The sequence below is a fragment of the Bubalus kerabau genome, chromosome 20 (genome assembly GCF_029407905.1).
Source record: "Bubalus kerabau isolate K-KA32 ecotype Philippines breed swamp buffalo chromosome 20, PCC_UOA_SB_1v2, whole genome shotgun sequence".
Taxonomy (NCBI): Eukaryota; Metazoa; Chordata; class Mammalia; order Artiodactyla; family Bovidae; genus Bubalus; species Bubalus kerabau.
In genome coordinates, this window is record NC_073643.1 from 45,118,493 (window position 1) to 45,134,200 (window position 15,708).

Genomic DNA, 15,708 nt, shown 5'->3' on the forward strand with positions numbered 1-15,708 from the left:
TTCTCCATACCCTCTCTAGCATTTGTTATTTATAAACTTTATAATGATGACCATTCTGACCACTGTAAGAGTTGTTTGCTTTTTTATAATTGAGTTGTATGAACTGTTTGTATATTTTGGAAATTAAGCCCTTGTCGATAGAATCACTTGTAAATATTTTCTCCCAGTAATAGGCTGCCCTTCCTTTTGTTTATGGTTTTCTTTGCTGTGCAAAAACTTGTAAGTTTGATTAGATTTCACCTGTTTATTTTGCTTTTATTTTTGCTTTTGCTATTGCTTTGGAAGACTGACCTAAAAAAACACTGGTGCAATTTATGTCAGAGAATGTTTTGTCCATTTTCTTTTCTAGGAGTTTTATGGTGACATCTTATATTTAAGCCTTCGTCATTTGGAGTTTATTTTTATGTATGGTGGAGGGTGTGTTCTAACTTCATTGATTTACATGTGGCTGTCCAGCTTTCCAACAACCTTTGCAGAAGAGACTGTCTTTTTTTTTTTTTTAATTTTATTTTATTTTTAAACTTTACGTAATTGTATTAGTTTTGCCAAATATCAAAATGAATCCGCTACAGGTATACATGTGTTCCCCATCCTGAACCCTCCTCCCTCCTCCCTCCCCATACCATCCCTCTGGGTCGTCCCAGTGCACTAGCCCCAAGCATCCAGTATCGTGCATCGAACCTGGACTGGCAACTCGTTTCATACATGATATTTTACATGTTTCAATGCCATTCTCCCAAATCTTCCCACCCTCTCCCTCTCCCACAGAGTCCATAAGACTGTTCTATACATCAGTGTCTCTTTTGCTGAAGAGACTGTCTTAAAATAAATTTTTTTTTTGAATTGATATTCTATCACCCTCTCTTCATCTATCAGCTTGAGTTCAGTGATTAAAAAAAAAAAAAAAGAAAATTCTCTTTAACTATTTATTTATCTCAGGTATAATTCCTATAGTAAAGATAGCACAAATGCTTTCTTCTTTCTCTTTATCTACCTGTTTTCAGAATGAGAAATAAGTTCCAGAGGTGACCAAATCTTTTTCTTTTTTAATATTGTAAGTTTATGGATTTAAACATATTGGATTTATTTCAATTTACTGCTTTATTTATTGTTTGATGCTCAAATTGACTAATCTCTGATCAGTCAGAATTCCATGTTAATTCTTGAGTCTTTCTAACACAACCTCAGCAATCTTAGATAGTTCCACTGCTTTCTGATGTGACAAAAATCTTATAAATCCAGTTTATACATTTCCTGCCTGTACTGCTGATCCTGTTCTTGATGCCAACTGCCTTGTTGTTCACACTGTTCGCTGAACCCAGGGTTCAGCCTCTTAGCTCTAGAGCTAAGAGGCTGGAAGAAGGCACGAGGAGCCATAGGAACTGCAGACACATTTCTTCTCTCCCGGCTGGCATTGTGGCCTTAATACAGCCTTTCTCCTGGCTGATGCAGTAGCCATAGCAGCAGCCATAACATAATCATAATGTAGCCATAATGTAGCCATAACGTAACCTCATATAACATAACTGTGATATCACTCCAATGAAGCCCCAATGCAGGGGGAGCCAGCGTTTTCATGGTGAAGCTCACACAGGCATATCACACAAAGTAGCCCATGACCAAGTGGGTACCTCACGATGCACATGTGCACTGCTATAAGTGATCTCAGCTGTTACACAGCCGTGCAGTCATTGTTTACAGAACACGGGGTGAGAGGGAGTGAGAGCGTGGGGTGAGACAGCCTGACCTGGCACCATCGTGTTAATTTCCCACACTGCCCTGGACTCAGAGTCAGCTATCTCTCCCAGGAATCCCGTTCGACCTATTTATTTGCTGGAAGGAATCCTTCTTATAGGCATGTGGATTAATTTGCTACTTTATTTCTATAGCATACTTGGGAGTGATATTGCTTGTTTATTTTTTGACTTGGTTTGTTCTTTGGCTTTATCTGTTCACTCAATACTCAATGAAAACCTGCTGGCTGCAAATGAGTACACTGGGAATGATGGGAAAAACCAAGAGGACTATGACCAACTTCCTTGCCCTTGCGCAGATTTCAATTTATAATAGTTTGTAGAGAAAACTAGAAGTATCTAACAACAAAGGAGAAAAAATTCATAAATGCTACAAGGCACTGATGGAATCTGAAATGGACAAGGGCAGAAGAAGGATTTATGAACAGGGTAAAGAAAAAATAGAATTTCAAAAGCTGGAAACAAAAGGAAAGGCAGAATGGCATGAGCAAAGAAAAAGAAAACAAGAAGGATGTGAGAATTGAACAACTAAGGCGGGCACCTGGATAAGAAATATATTTCAAGAATCTTTAGGGGCCAGTCCCATGCTAAGCACACTATATATGCTAACTATTTATGATAAACCAGATAAATAGTTATTTTTATGTTCCATTTTAAAGGTGAAGCAACTTAAATCAAAGAAGCTAAGGTAACCTGCTTAAGATCTCATCTATGGCAAATGGCAGTGCTAGGATTCAAACAAATTTTTTCTTCCTCTTACCTCTAAGTAACACTGTTTAACATATATTAAGGGAAGTAATGGAAAAAATCAAAAGGTTGAATTGAGTCCACATTTTTGAGGGCCTCAAGTGTACAGTTAAGCATTTCAGACTTTCTTCTACAGCATGACACAGCCACTTAAGACTTCTAAAAGCAGGATAATGACACCAATAAAGCTGTAACAGAAGAATATTCTGGAGGCAGTGGGTTGGGAGAATATGGTGGCCAGAAGTGGACAGCTACTGTAACACTCCAGGCTGGCATCTGGAAAAACAAGTAGAAGCAGGGAAAGGAGTCAAATGTCTAGATGACAAGTGCTGAAGGTAAAGAAGAGACGGGATTCAGAATAGATACCAATATTCTGTTTACAAAATGAATAAGCAAAAAGTGAAACTGGGAAGTTAGTAAAATGCTCTGGTTTGAAGGCAGAAATTAAGCTTTGTACGGAGCAATTATAAGGTGAAAGAAGGACATTTAAGAGGAAACAACCAAGCAAGAAGCTGGAAATACATGGACAGAACCAGGACATATAGAGTCACAGCAGACAGCGTGAGTAGGGAGTCTCAGGACTTGAGGATAAAGGAAAGCAGATAAAATAGTTGCCAGAAACTTAATGGAGCAGAGTTCTTAAACCTAGCTGCCCAAAAGAACAACCCAAAGCTTTTTAGAATAGGTATGTTGAGGCCCCACACCTAACAAGTCTCCTTCTTAGGGCTGAAGGGTGGGATCCACATGTCTATAGCTTTACCAAGCTCTGCAGGTAATTCTGGTGCATACACTGGGTTGAGAAGACATTTTTTAAATGAACAAAAGAAGACTGCCATGACATGAGAAAGATTCTCTCAGTCAATCTGGCACATTCTTTGTTGACTCACCTTTGTGTTTTCCCTAGAAGCTGTAAAGTGGAAGTGTGTAAAGCTTATGGTGAAAGTTTCCAAGAGCTAGAAACAAGCAAGACAGCACAGTCCCAAATCAAGGAGTAGTCTAGAAGCTGGAGAGTATACCTCTGAAATGCCACTGGTGGGTTGCAAAGGACAGATGGGTAAAGAAGCCTGAGCAGAAGCTACTGAGAAAGAGAAGCAAACTAGATGGCCAAAAAAAAAAAAGGATGGTACAAATAATTGGCAAGGGTTTCAGTAATAATTAAAGCACCTGATTCTGAGTTAAGCACTTCATGTTCACTTTCAGTGTTCATTCACAGTGACTGCTGTGCCACAATGTGAACACTGAATATCATACCACAAGCCTTCAGATGGTTAACAGTATCATGAATCCCACTTTATAAGATGAGGAAATTAAAGCTTAGACAGGTTAAGGAGAAGTAACTGAGTCATAACAGAATAAAAAGGGCAGCAAGTAACAAGAAGGTTGCCAATACCCCATTGTCATATAAGCCTCCAGATTAGGAGGAAGGCTAATAAAATCTCAGCTGAGATAAGGTGGTAGAGGGAACTCTTGTAAAATGGCAGATAAAGATTTATGACACATTTTAAAAATTTACTCAACCAATATGTGCCAGTTTAAGCAGGCAAGATTCTGCAATAAAGACAGCCATACTGCTTGTTCTTGTACAGCTTACAGGTCAGTGAAGGAAGCAAACATTTGGAGGGGATGAGCACAGTGTGCAACAGGGACACGGAAGGGCACCTTGTTCAGCCTACAGAGGTTTATGGGGGAAGGAAAAAGTCACGTGCAAGGTCTGAAGGCCAGAAAAGACAAGATATACTGTGGGGAGTAAAAGTAATTCAGCGCAACTGCAGCAGAAATCAAAGGAAGATACCACTGACCTTACTCATAATAGACCCTTTGCTCACAGGGGCTTAACTCAGGAACAGAAGTGGGTCAAATGGGACCTGGACTGAAGGGCTAACTGGAGTTAGTAATATATGTGAATTTTATAGAACTAAACGGTCCCAAGATCTGCAACAGAGGGTTACTATAATGTACGACCTAGAACTCATGCCATCTGGGCAGTTTGTGGCCTTATGAACAGAGAAGTGGCCAGCAGGCAAGTTGTTAAGGCTCCCATTCCAGGAGGATCTGATAGGTTGGCTTTTTCTCTTTCTCCCTTCTCTCCCTCTCTCCCTGCCCGCCCCTCCAATCTATTACAAAAGTCATCCTATTTGTTGGCAATAACATCTTATATCTATAGGGCAGAGTATTACTAAAGTGCTGACCAATGATCTTTTCCCTGAAGCCACACTACGCAGAAAGTGAAACATCAAAATCAGCTTATTTTGGAGAGACTGGAATAGAAGAGACACTAACATGAACTAATACATTCAGTCACACCATACTCATAGCATTTTTAACAAAAATACTGATTTATATACACACACAAATATAAAAACATTTATATATATTGCACATACCTTTTAAAAATTTCCTTTTACACATATATTGTTTTATACAAATGCACAATATGTCACGTTCTGTAGGGTTCTACTGCAGTTTTGCCAGCCTTGCCCTTTTTAATTGGCTCTTGGCTCCTTTACTCCCTCTCTCCAATCATACTCCAGAAAGATTCACATTAATGATTAGTATATATATGCATTCTTCTATGTTTTCCTCCCATGTTCATATAAGCATATAAAACACATATGTATATAGGCACATGTATAGGGACTGATGAGACTTTTTAAAAATAACGAAATTATGAAAGTAATCCTTTCCTCACTTAATAATACATCTCACAGAAATCCCTGCAATTCATGCAGTCCTAATGTATTCTTTTTAATACCTGCATGAAGGGCAATTTAAAAATTATCCTTCCACTGTTTTTTATCCTATGCAGACTGATGAAAAAAATCCTTTTCATAAATCCACATGCATTACTTTTTATCATTTCAAGTGTCCAATTTGATATCCTTATTATAAATGTGTTCAAAAGCATTAGAGAGCGACCATTAGAGTCTGGTAGAGAAATGGAAATAAAAACAAAAATAAACAAATGGTGCCTAATTAAATTAAATTTACAAGCTTTTGCACAGCAAAGGAAACCATAAACAAAATGAAAAGACTGGGAGAAAATATTTGCTACATTCTGCATCTTGCTACAGACAAGGAGTTAGTTTCCAAAATATGCAAGCAGCTCATATAATTCAGTGATAAAAAAACAAACTACCCAATCAAAAAATGGGCCAAAGACCTAAATAGACATTTCTCCAAAGAAGACATACAGGTGGCCAGTAGGCACATGAAGAGAGTCTCAACACCGCTAGTTATTAAAGGAATACAAATCAAAGTAACAGTGAGATATCAACTCCCATGGGTCAGAATGGACATCATTAAAAGTCCACAAATAATAATTGCTAAAGAGGGTGTGAGAAAAGGAAACCCTCCTACATTGTTGGTGGGAATGTAAACTGGTGCAGCCACTATGCTAAACAACATGGAGATTTCTTTAAAAACTAAAAATGGAGTTATCATATGATCCTGCAATCCCACTCCTGAGCATATATCTGGAGAAAACCATAAGATGTGGTATATATACATAATGAAAGACTGCTGCTGCTGCTAAGTCACTTCAGTCGTGTCCAACTCTATGCGACCCCAGAGACGGCAGCCCACCAGGCTCCCCTGTTCCTGGGATTCTCCAGGCAAGAACACTGGAGTGGGTTGCCATTTCCTTCACCAATGCACGAAAGTGAAAAGTGAAAGGGAAGTCGCTCAGTTGTGTCCGACTCTTAGCGACCCATGGACTGCAGCCTACCAGGCTCCTCTGTCCATGGGATTTTCCAGGCAAGAGTATTGGAGTGGGGTGCCAGTGCCTTCTCTGTAATGAAAGACTACTCAGTCATAAAAAAGAATGAAATAATGTCACTTGCAGCAACATCAATGGACCCACAGATTATCATACTAAGTGAAGTAAGTCAGATAAGAGAAAGACAAATATCATATACCACTTATATATGGAATCTTAAAAAATAATGTAAATGAACTCATTTACAAAACAAAAACAGACTCATAGACATAGAAAACAAACTTATGGTTACCAAATGGGATAGCAAGGGGAAGTTGGGGGATGAATTAGGAGCTTGGGATTAATATATACACAGTACTATTTAGAAAATAAACAACAAGGACCTATTGCATAGCACAGAGAACTATATTTAATATCTTTTAATAACCTATAATGGAAAAGAATCTGAAAAACAATGCACATACATACACACACACACAGAAAACTGAATCATTTTGCTATATACCTGAAACAACACAAGATGGTAAATTAATTATACTTCAATTTTAAAAGATCTTAAAGAATTTAATTGATATAATAAAAGAAAGCACAATAGAGCATTGTTGTACATGAATTCATGCTTCGTGTAAAGGGTATTATACCACATACATTCTTTTGCAATTTTCTTGAAATAATGTTTAAGGTTTATCTTTATTGATATACACAAACAGTTCGTGTATTTTTATAGGTGTGTAGCATTTTTGCTATTTTTCTTCTGTTTTAATTATAATTTTTGTTTTTTTTTTTTCATCCTATTTATTTACAATTTTTACTAGGAACAACTCCTGAACTTGATCAACTGCCTTTTCAACATCCACTGGTTCTACAGTACATATTTCTCAGCTTTATTTTGTGCATGATGTTGACATATTTCCCCAAAATTGAATTATTTTTTGCATTCTTAGAGTAAATCCTACTTTTGTTTATTCTAGCTTCACTTCTGAATTTACTACTATCCTAACCAGAATTTTTTTATCTATTGTTACAAATGAAATTACAGTTTTTTTTCTTTGTACTTTATCTGTATCAGAATTTGGCATTAATGAAAGGCTGCTGGCTTCTTTAAAAGATTTTCTGAGTTTCTCACCTTTACCTATATTGGATTATTTACACAACACTGGATTTATCTTTTTTTTAATAAGGCAAAATTTAACTTTGAATGCACGTTTCTAGTCAATTTTTAATAACTTTTTTAGTCTCTTAAAAAAATTAACTTGAAAGTTCTCTACATCTTGGGGTAATTTTGCCAGGAAAACATTAATTTACTCTATTTTTTTTTTGCCACAGTTTGGCATGTAACAATCTCTAAGAATTCTTTTGGTATATCCCATATCTGTTTATACCACCTTTCTCATTCCTTGTATTTTTTATATACAAGGAATCAAGGCTTATGAACTACCTATTTTACTGTTTTGTTTTAAAGGACCAGCATTTGGGTTTGTTTACCCCTTCTACGGAGAAGGCGATGGCACCCCACTCCAGTACTCTTGCCTGGAAAATCCCATGGTCGGAGGAGCCTGGTGGGCTGCAGTCCCTGGGGTCGCGAAGAGTCGGACACGACTGAGCGACTTCACTTTCACTTTTCACTTTCATGCATCAGAGAAGGCAATGGCAACCCACTCCAGTGTTCTTGCCTGGAGAATCCCAGGGACGGGGGGAGCCTGGTGGGCTGCCGTCAATGGGGTCACACAGAGTCGGACACGACTGATGTGACTTAGCCACTTAGCCACCCCTTCTAAATTTTTTTTGTTCATTTCATTAATTTCTGCTTTTCATTTTTCTTCTTCCAAACTTCTTTTTTTTGTTCTTTTTCTAATTTCTTCTAAGTGCCAAGTTCCTTCATTGTTTGTCTTTCTTTTTTAATAACGGAAAATTTTAGATTGTAAATTTTTATCTGAGTAAAGGATTTAACATATTTTTGTAGGAAAGTCTCCTTTCCTTTCCACATAGTTTGAAGTTCCTTTTTTGATTTCTTTGATCCACCAGATATCCGATAGCGTTGCACAATTTCAACAGGATTTTCCAACTGATATAATGTTTAGCATAGAGCAACATCTTTTTTTTTTAAATTTTAAAGCATATGCTTAAATAGTAATACACAACTCATGACACAGCTGAATCCCAAGAGGCCATGCATAATGTAAGTCAACTTTTTCAAGCCAATTAAGTGCCAAAAGAAATAACATTTTAAATGATGAAGAAATTTTTCTTAATTTCCTTAAAGTTGGAATAAAAGATATGTAAATTTTCAAAGAAGCCTGCAAGAATTGATGTTGCTGAAATAATACTGTACTAACACTTAGTCTCAGTTTTCCTCGTAGCTTTCTACAGTATTTTCTAAAGTGTCCTGCACAGCAAGATGAGGAAGAAAAGTGGAAATGAGTCTGGAGTTATCTACATTCAATCAATTATCCCTTTAGAGACCTGCACATATGTTAGCATGTTAAAAGCTCTGAGATGTCTTGCCTACCTTTGGTTAACTAAGCATTTCCTAAATGTATTTGATTACCTCATTCTTGCGCCAATTAACACCTCTTAATTCTCTTTGAGAAATGCAAGACAAGAAAATAGATATTCCTTGGAGAGAAAGACAATGTAATTAAATTCTGCCTTCTCTGTGTTATTCACAGCTGGAGTTCAGTAAATGTTTGCTGAATGACTCGGTAGCAGAGATGTGATACAGCAACAGGAGATATCAAAGTGTCCACTGCAGCTGTTCTCAGTATGGTTATACAGAAGTAGAGTTCTCTTAGTAAGAAGTACTCAATATTTTGCATCAAAATACAAATTTTCTTTTCTATTTTACAACTGTAAATGAAAATTCCTAAGACGCTGGCCCTGCACACATCCATGTTTCAAAACCTAACACCCTGAGAAGGCCAACAAAACCCAACAAAAATAATACTGCAGTTGCAGTACGTAAATGTATACGCATACATACATACAGGGCTTCCCTGGTGGCTCAGATGGTAAAGAATCCGCTTGCAAGGCGGAGGCCTGGGTTCAAGCCCTAGGTTGGGAAGATCCCCTGGAGAAGGTAATGACAATCCACTCCAGTATTCTTGCCTGGAGAATCCCCATGGACAGATGAGCCTGGTGGGCTATAGTCCATGCGGTCGCAAAGAGTTGGGCATGACAGAGCAACCAAGACACATATATTCACACAACATCATCACCATCTACCTGGATTCCCTCGTCTACTGTGTAAAATGTTAGAGGCTAACAACTTAGGGTATTCAGATCAGAGGATGCTCAGAGAAGCAAAAGGAAAAACTTGCCAATCATTCCACTGTGCATACTAAACTATGACAAGTGGGACTGCATACTTTTGGTTCCTATTTTTTTAGTTTTATGATTCAGTCATTATCATTTCAGTCATCAACTATACAGTGAACTAGGTAAGGCCAAAAAGCCTCAGAATTGTAAAAACAATCTAAATTTATTTAGCCACAGAACTTCTAATTTCAGAAACTGAGACATGAAATTTTACATTTGTAGTAGCTGCCTACAGAATTCTGATTTTATTTGGGGCAACAATGAACGCACAACCAAAGGGATAAATCATAATTGATCTATGCTAGTCATGGATTTCCTGCTCTCCTTGGTCAGGTAACTTCCTTGCCAGGCTTCTCTGTTACTAGAGCTAAAGCTATATACATGACCCACCCACGTAGCCAGTGAGCAAAGGAATCTGCTGGAAGGAGTCTATGAAAGATTGTTCTTTCAAACATAAAAAGAAAGTCACACTAGAAGGTACTTTGTCCCCATCTCATCTTTTTTGCCTAGAACACTGGTGTGGGGAAAATCATGCCTGGGGCTGAAGCCATCACCCTTAAACCATGAGGTGACAAGTAAAAGCTTAAGAAACTAACACATAAAGGATAACAGACTGGGAGGACAGTAAGATCCTGGATTCTTTGAAAACACTACAGAGCCAACTGAACGAAGTCTGAACCAACCTATTTCCAGGCTTATTGTTAATAAGTTAATAATAGATATCTTTTATGGTTTGGGGCTTCCCTGGTGTCTCAGAAGGTAAGGAATCTGCCCAGAATGCGGGAGACCCAGGTTCAATCCCTGGGTCGGAAAGATCCCCTGGAGAAGGGAATGGCTACCGGCTCCAGTATTCTTGCCTGGATAACTCCGTGGACAGAGGAGCCTTGCAGGGTACAGTCCACAGGGTCGCAAAGAGTCGGACATGACTGAGTGACTAACGTTTTCACACTCATCCTTATGGTTTAAGCTCTTGTTGGTTGAATATAGTGTCACTTCAGCCAACTGCTTCTTAACTGACACAGCATTGCCCTATGTTTTGGTACTGTAATAGAGATTATAAACTATTTAATATTTCAGAATTTAAAATTTTAGAAAAGCAATAGGAAAAGTGAGACTCAACATTTCACTGCATTAAATGTCACAGTTAAATTGCTTTTACAAGCATGAAATGTTTTGTTAACATTAAACAACAGAATAAAAAATTTAACAAGACAAATAATAGGAAAAATCGATCCATACCCGTACCTTTCCGTGTGTTCTCCGTCACATCTACCCCAAACTGGATAATATCACCGGAAAGAATTTCACATGGTGGACTTTCTTCAGAGCCTCGACTCAATCTCTGGCTATTTATAAAGGTACCATTACTACTTTTAGTGTCTTGAAGATAAAACTGCAAAAATAAAATTTAAAAAAAGAGCCAAAGATTAATAGTAATAATTTCAAACCTACTTTAAAAAAAAAGTACTTCCAACTTTGCAAACTACTACAGGTGAATTTTTTCCCCCTATCAATTCAAATTGCTTATTTCAGCTATTTATTCCATTATATATAAAATCAGAACTTTAAAAGTGGGAGATTTAAAATCCACTGGGACAAAATGGTATATCACTTCAGAAAACAGTTTATCACTTCAGAAAACAGTTTATAAGGTCCTCATAATGTTAGAATGTAAAGCTAGCATATGACCCTTCAATTCCACTCTGAGGTATATACTGAAGAGAACTGAAAACACATGTCCTCACAAAAACTTGTACACAAATGTTCACAGCAGTATTATTCATTAGAGCCAAAAAAATGAAACCCAAATGTCCATCAACTGATGAATAGGAAAATAAAATGTACTACATCCATATGAATTAATTATTTGGCAATAAAAAGTAATGAAGTACTGATTTATAACATGAATGAACTTTTAAACATTAAGCTAAGTAAAAGAAATCAGTCACAAAAGACATATGTAATTCAATTTATATGAAATATCCAGAATAAGCAAATCCACAGAGAGAAAAAGCACATTAGTGGTTGCAAGGGGTTGAGGTGTCAGGGCAGAGGAGGGGAGGGGTGGGGTGGGGTGAATAACTGCTAATGGGTATAACGTTTCATTTTGGGGTGATTAAAAGGTTCTCAAGTTAGATAGTGGTGATGGTTGTACAACTCTCTGGATTGTTCATTTTAAAAGACTGAATTTATGGCATATAAATTATATCACAATAAAACATCTTTTTAAAGATAATTATACAAAACTCTAATTTTATCTTCCTATCTCACTTTGACTTTGTAACTCTGCTGCTATAATTTCTGGGTTAAATCAAAGGAAGTGTTATTTACTCCACAGGCAAGGACAATTGGTAGTAGGTAACACCTATATGAACAGCTATTAGTGAACTAACACACTTGGTATCAGGACCGACATGTCTTCAGTAAATTCTTTGTGATAAACAGATTGAAGACACGAGAAACTAAAATACTGGAATCAACTGTGAAGGTGTCACTTGCTAGCCCCATTAAACTTGCCTTTCATCACTTGGGTGATCCCCCGTCTCTACAAAGGGAAGGGACAGCAGGAGGCACAGGAAGCCTACCTATTTATCACCTATCTATCCCCAAAGAAATTATCAACAACTGGGATCACACACAACAGACTTACTAGGAAGAGAACAACCAATAAAAAAAGATGTACCTTTCTTTTTGCATTTTTCTACACTCTCCAGCCCTGCTTATTCTAGCAACACATTTTCACTGAATTCCTTCCTAAAGAAGAAAGGAAAGAAGAAAACTAATATTTATTAAAATACATGTTGCACCACCAGGCCCTCATTTAATCTTAACGTTAAAGCTATGATATAGATATTATTTTCATTTATATATGAGAAAAGTAGGGCACAGGCAAGTATCTTTCCAAAGGTCACAGAGCTATGGAAGACAGAAGCAAGGATTTATATAACAGAATCAAAAGGGACATTTTTTCCCCCATTACTTCATACTGACCTTCATGTTTCATTTATCCTTCACTCCTCCCATAAAACCCTCTTCCAAAATGAAACACAACAAAAGAATAAGCGATTTGCAGAAAATATGAAAATGACATTTCTTTTCATTAATTCCTAGGCGACAATTTAAAGGCCACCAGGCTGGATATAAATGACTTATTCTGTTTATAATTCAAGAGAGACCAACTGTTACTTTGGCTAGCAGTTTATATATTTAATTACAGGCCATTAGGAAAGAAAATTGTGTTGATATTTTACAAGTCCATTTGAAATTTAAAGGCCTTAACATTTCACACCAGAGAGAGAAGCATAGGCAACATGCTCAAGAAGGGACAATGATCCTCAAGATTTTTTCCACACTGGAACCTACTCTTAAACATTGTATAAACCAGCTTGTTTTTTTGTTTGTTTTTTTTTTTTTAATAGATATATTCTTGGGAAATGTGGCAATATCTGAATTCTGGTTTGGTCATTTTCAGTTGTATGTGCCTTGGCAAGCCATATAAGGGGATTATAGATTTACAGTGGTTTTCAAACTTCAAATTCTGATCCATTATTGTGTTACTAATGGATAAGATGGCTGGATAGCATCACTGACTCAGTGGACATGAATTTGAGCCAACTTTGGAAGATAGTGAAGGACAGGGAAGCCTGGTGTGCTGCAGTCCATGGGGTTGCAAAGAGTCGGACACAACTTAGGGACTGAACAACAATAATGTGTTACTAAGTCAATTTATTGGGCTGTGACTAGTGGTTTAAACAAAAAAAAATTAAGAGAACAGAAGTAAGAATATATGAAATGAGGTTCAGTACTGTTTAGCAAGCTTGCTTGAAAAACAAAAAAATGTGTGTGTTTTTCTGTACACATTCGCACACATATATCTCAACACTTCATATTTGTAGCTCTTAACTCTAAAACCATAAATTTTCAAATTAGAAGAATTTAATCAATATTAACCCAGGTTCTTTATATTCTAACGTCTATTATGTCCAAAGCATACCCATAGTACCTTTGACCTCCAGTTAGCTTGAAAACACCATTAACATTAGTTGCTCACTGTTCTTCTGCTCTCAATTTGCTAACAGCTTCCAAACATCTTGTAATAAAGTTCAAAGTTCTTACCATTACAGCCAATAAAACCCCATACGACCTGGCTCATGGTTCCCTCTCCGATCTCATTAACTCCCACTATTTTCCCCACTAACCTCCATTCATGCCCCAGAGCCTCTGCACTTGGGCATAGCTAGACAGCAATAGTTTACTTCCCTGAAGAAATATTTATATTGATTTACCCTCTCCCCTTGGTGTTGTGAAAAACTGATTTTAAAAATGTTTCTGCACCTTCAATGAAACAATCTGCCACTATTCAGTTTACACTGTACAAAAGCTATTCATTCTATTTACTATCAGGTTAGGTAGGTATAGGACTTCCCTTGTGGCTCAGTTGCTAAAGAATCTGCCTGCAATGTGGGAGACCTGGGTTTGATCCCTGGGTTGGGAAGATCCCTGGGGACGGGAAAGGCTACCCATTCCAGTATTCTGGCCTGGAGAATTCCATGGACTGTATAGTCCACAGGGTTGCAAAGAGTTGGACATGACTGAGCGACTTTCACACTTTCACTAGGTAGGTGTAAAAAAGTCAAGAGACTGGGAAGTGACTATGTTTGCAAGGGACTGGGAAGTGACGATGCTAACAGTCCCTGGATGTACTTCCCCTGGTAGGTATGTCAATTGGTCCTTTATCACTCTCCAACCAGAAATTACTTTCTCCTCTATACTGATACCTTTTTCCATCAGGCTTTTTTTTTTTCCCCCTCCCATTTTATTTTACTACACTGGGAAAAAAAAAATCCTATTGAAGCTTTAACTATCTTAGCCTAAGGAATGCCCAATCTGTCTCTAGTGTTTGCATTAGCCACTGGGCATTCACTTTGATGTTGAGCAGGTGTCTCAGGAGCCCTGAATTTATAAAACCCTCTGTAGCTTGTGGCCAAAGTCCATCTCCCACTGTTTTCAAACAGGCTTTATCCTCAATTAACCCCGTGCCTTCCCCTGAATTAAAGTTATGCTCCCCCCATCAGGCATTGATGGCGATCCTTGAACTGAAAGGCTGTCTTCGCCCTATCAGTCACTCTTTCCTGTTTCTCATTTATTATGATTACTTTCAAAGACACAAGCACAGCACTTCACAGGTTGCATAATTTGCTCTTTGGTCTTCAGAAAGTTTCTGCTGTTCATTCCGTAAGCAAACATGTTCTGTATCATTTGCAATTTCACCTCAATGTGTAAATGCTCTCATTTCCACTATAATGATAAACTGCTTCTTTCTAGCCTTCTCTAAGTTGACAGGTTTTCCAGGATCCAACTAGCAACAAATTTTTTAAAGTTTCAGAACGAAGCACAAACACAGGAGACAGGTCATCAGCAAGAGGCCAGAAATCCCAAGTCCATACAGGGTAATTTTAAAATATGAATGCAGAGTGGATCCTGGACTCTTGGTGGCAGATACTACATTACAGATTTTTTAATGTACTTGAATCACCACCTAAAATCAAAAAGAGTGACTAAGACAGCAAAACCAAAATGCCATGGAGAACATATACAACAACAGGTGGAAATTACCCATACAAAACTCAAAATAAAAGTGGGAAAAAACATCAACAGTTACGAGACCTGCATGAAATCAGCATCTGTGCATGAGGATGCATACAGAAGCAATGGGCATTTGAAGGACTTGAGTACCTCAGAATAGTCACTGTCTACTCACTGGATAATATGATAGTCAATTTGAAAAGAGAATCTGAAAATGGGGAAAGTTTAGCCCAATCCACTAACAAGTGAGTGTGAGGTAAATTCTGAAAAAGGATGGAGCAGTCCGAGTCATATAAATTCTTAAAACCAACCTACCAACCAAAGTTGCATTTCAGGATAGGGCTTTCCCTCAAAAGCTGTAGGGTTTGGAACCAAAACTGAGCAGGGTAGAGACAACAGAGACAGGAAAGGAAGATCCAGATAAAAGTAGAAAAGGGGAAAGGAAGCCATTATAGTTTCAAACAGTTTACAAAAACAACAGAAGAGGGAGCTCTGTGACATTAGAAAAGTTATCCTGAATCATGACTCCCTTCTCTAAGTTCAGGAAAACAAATTTTACATAAAAATGAGTAACAGAAAAATATCAGTGTC

General features: G+C 37.6%; 1 protein-coding gene across 34 annotated transcripts in view; it reads right to left on the minus strand.

The window, feature by feature from the left end:
• SLMAP (sarcolemma associated protein) overlaps positions 1-15,708 on the minus strand; it is a 150,272-nt gene that overhangs the window by 75,071 nt on the left and 59,493 nt on the right. For 21 of the 34 annotated variants that reach the window (XM_055557668.1, XM_055557669.1, XM_055557659.1 and 18 more), the window contains exon 2: positions 10,777-10,924. In XM_055557668.1, coding sequence (XP_055413643.1) covers positions 10,777-10,924 — 148 coding nt within the window. Of the gene's footprint in view, positions 1-10,770; positions 10,925-12,214; positions 12,268-15,708 lie in introns of those variants that run through there. The other 13 variants (XM_055557664.1, XM_055557658.1, XM_055557648.1 and 10 more) reach the window with 2 other exon arrangements.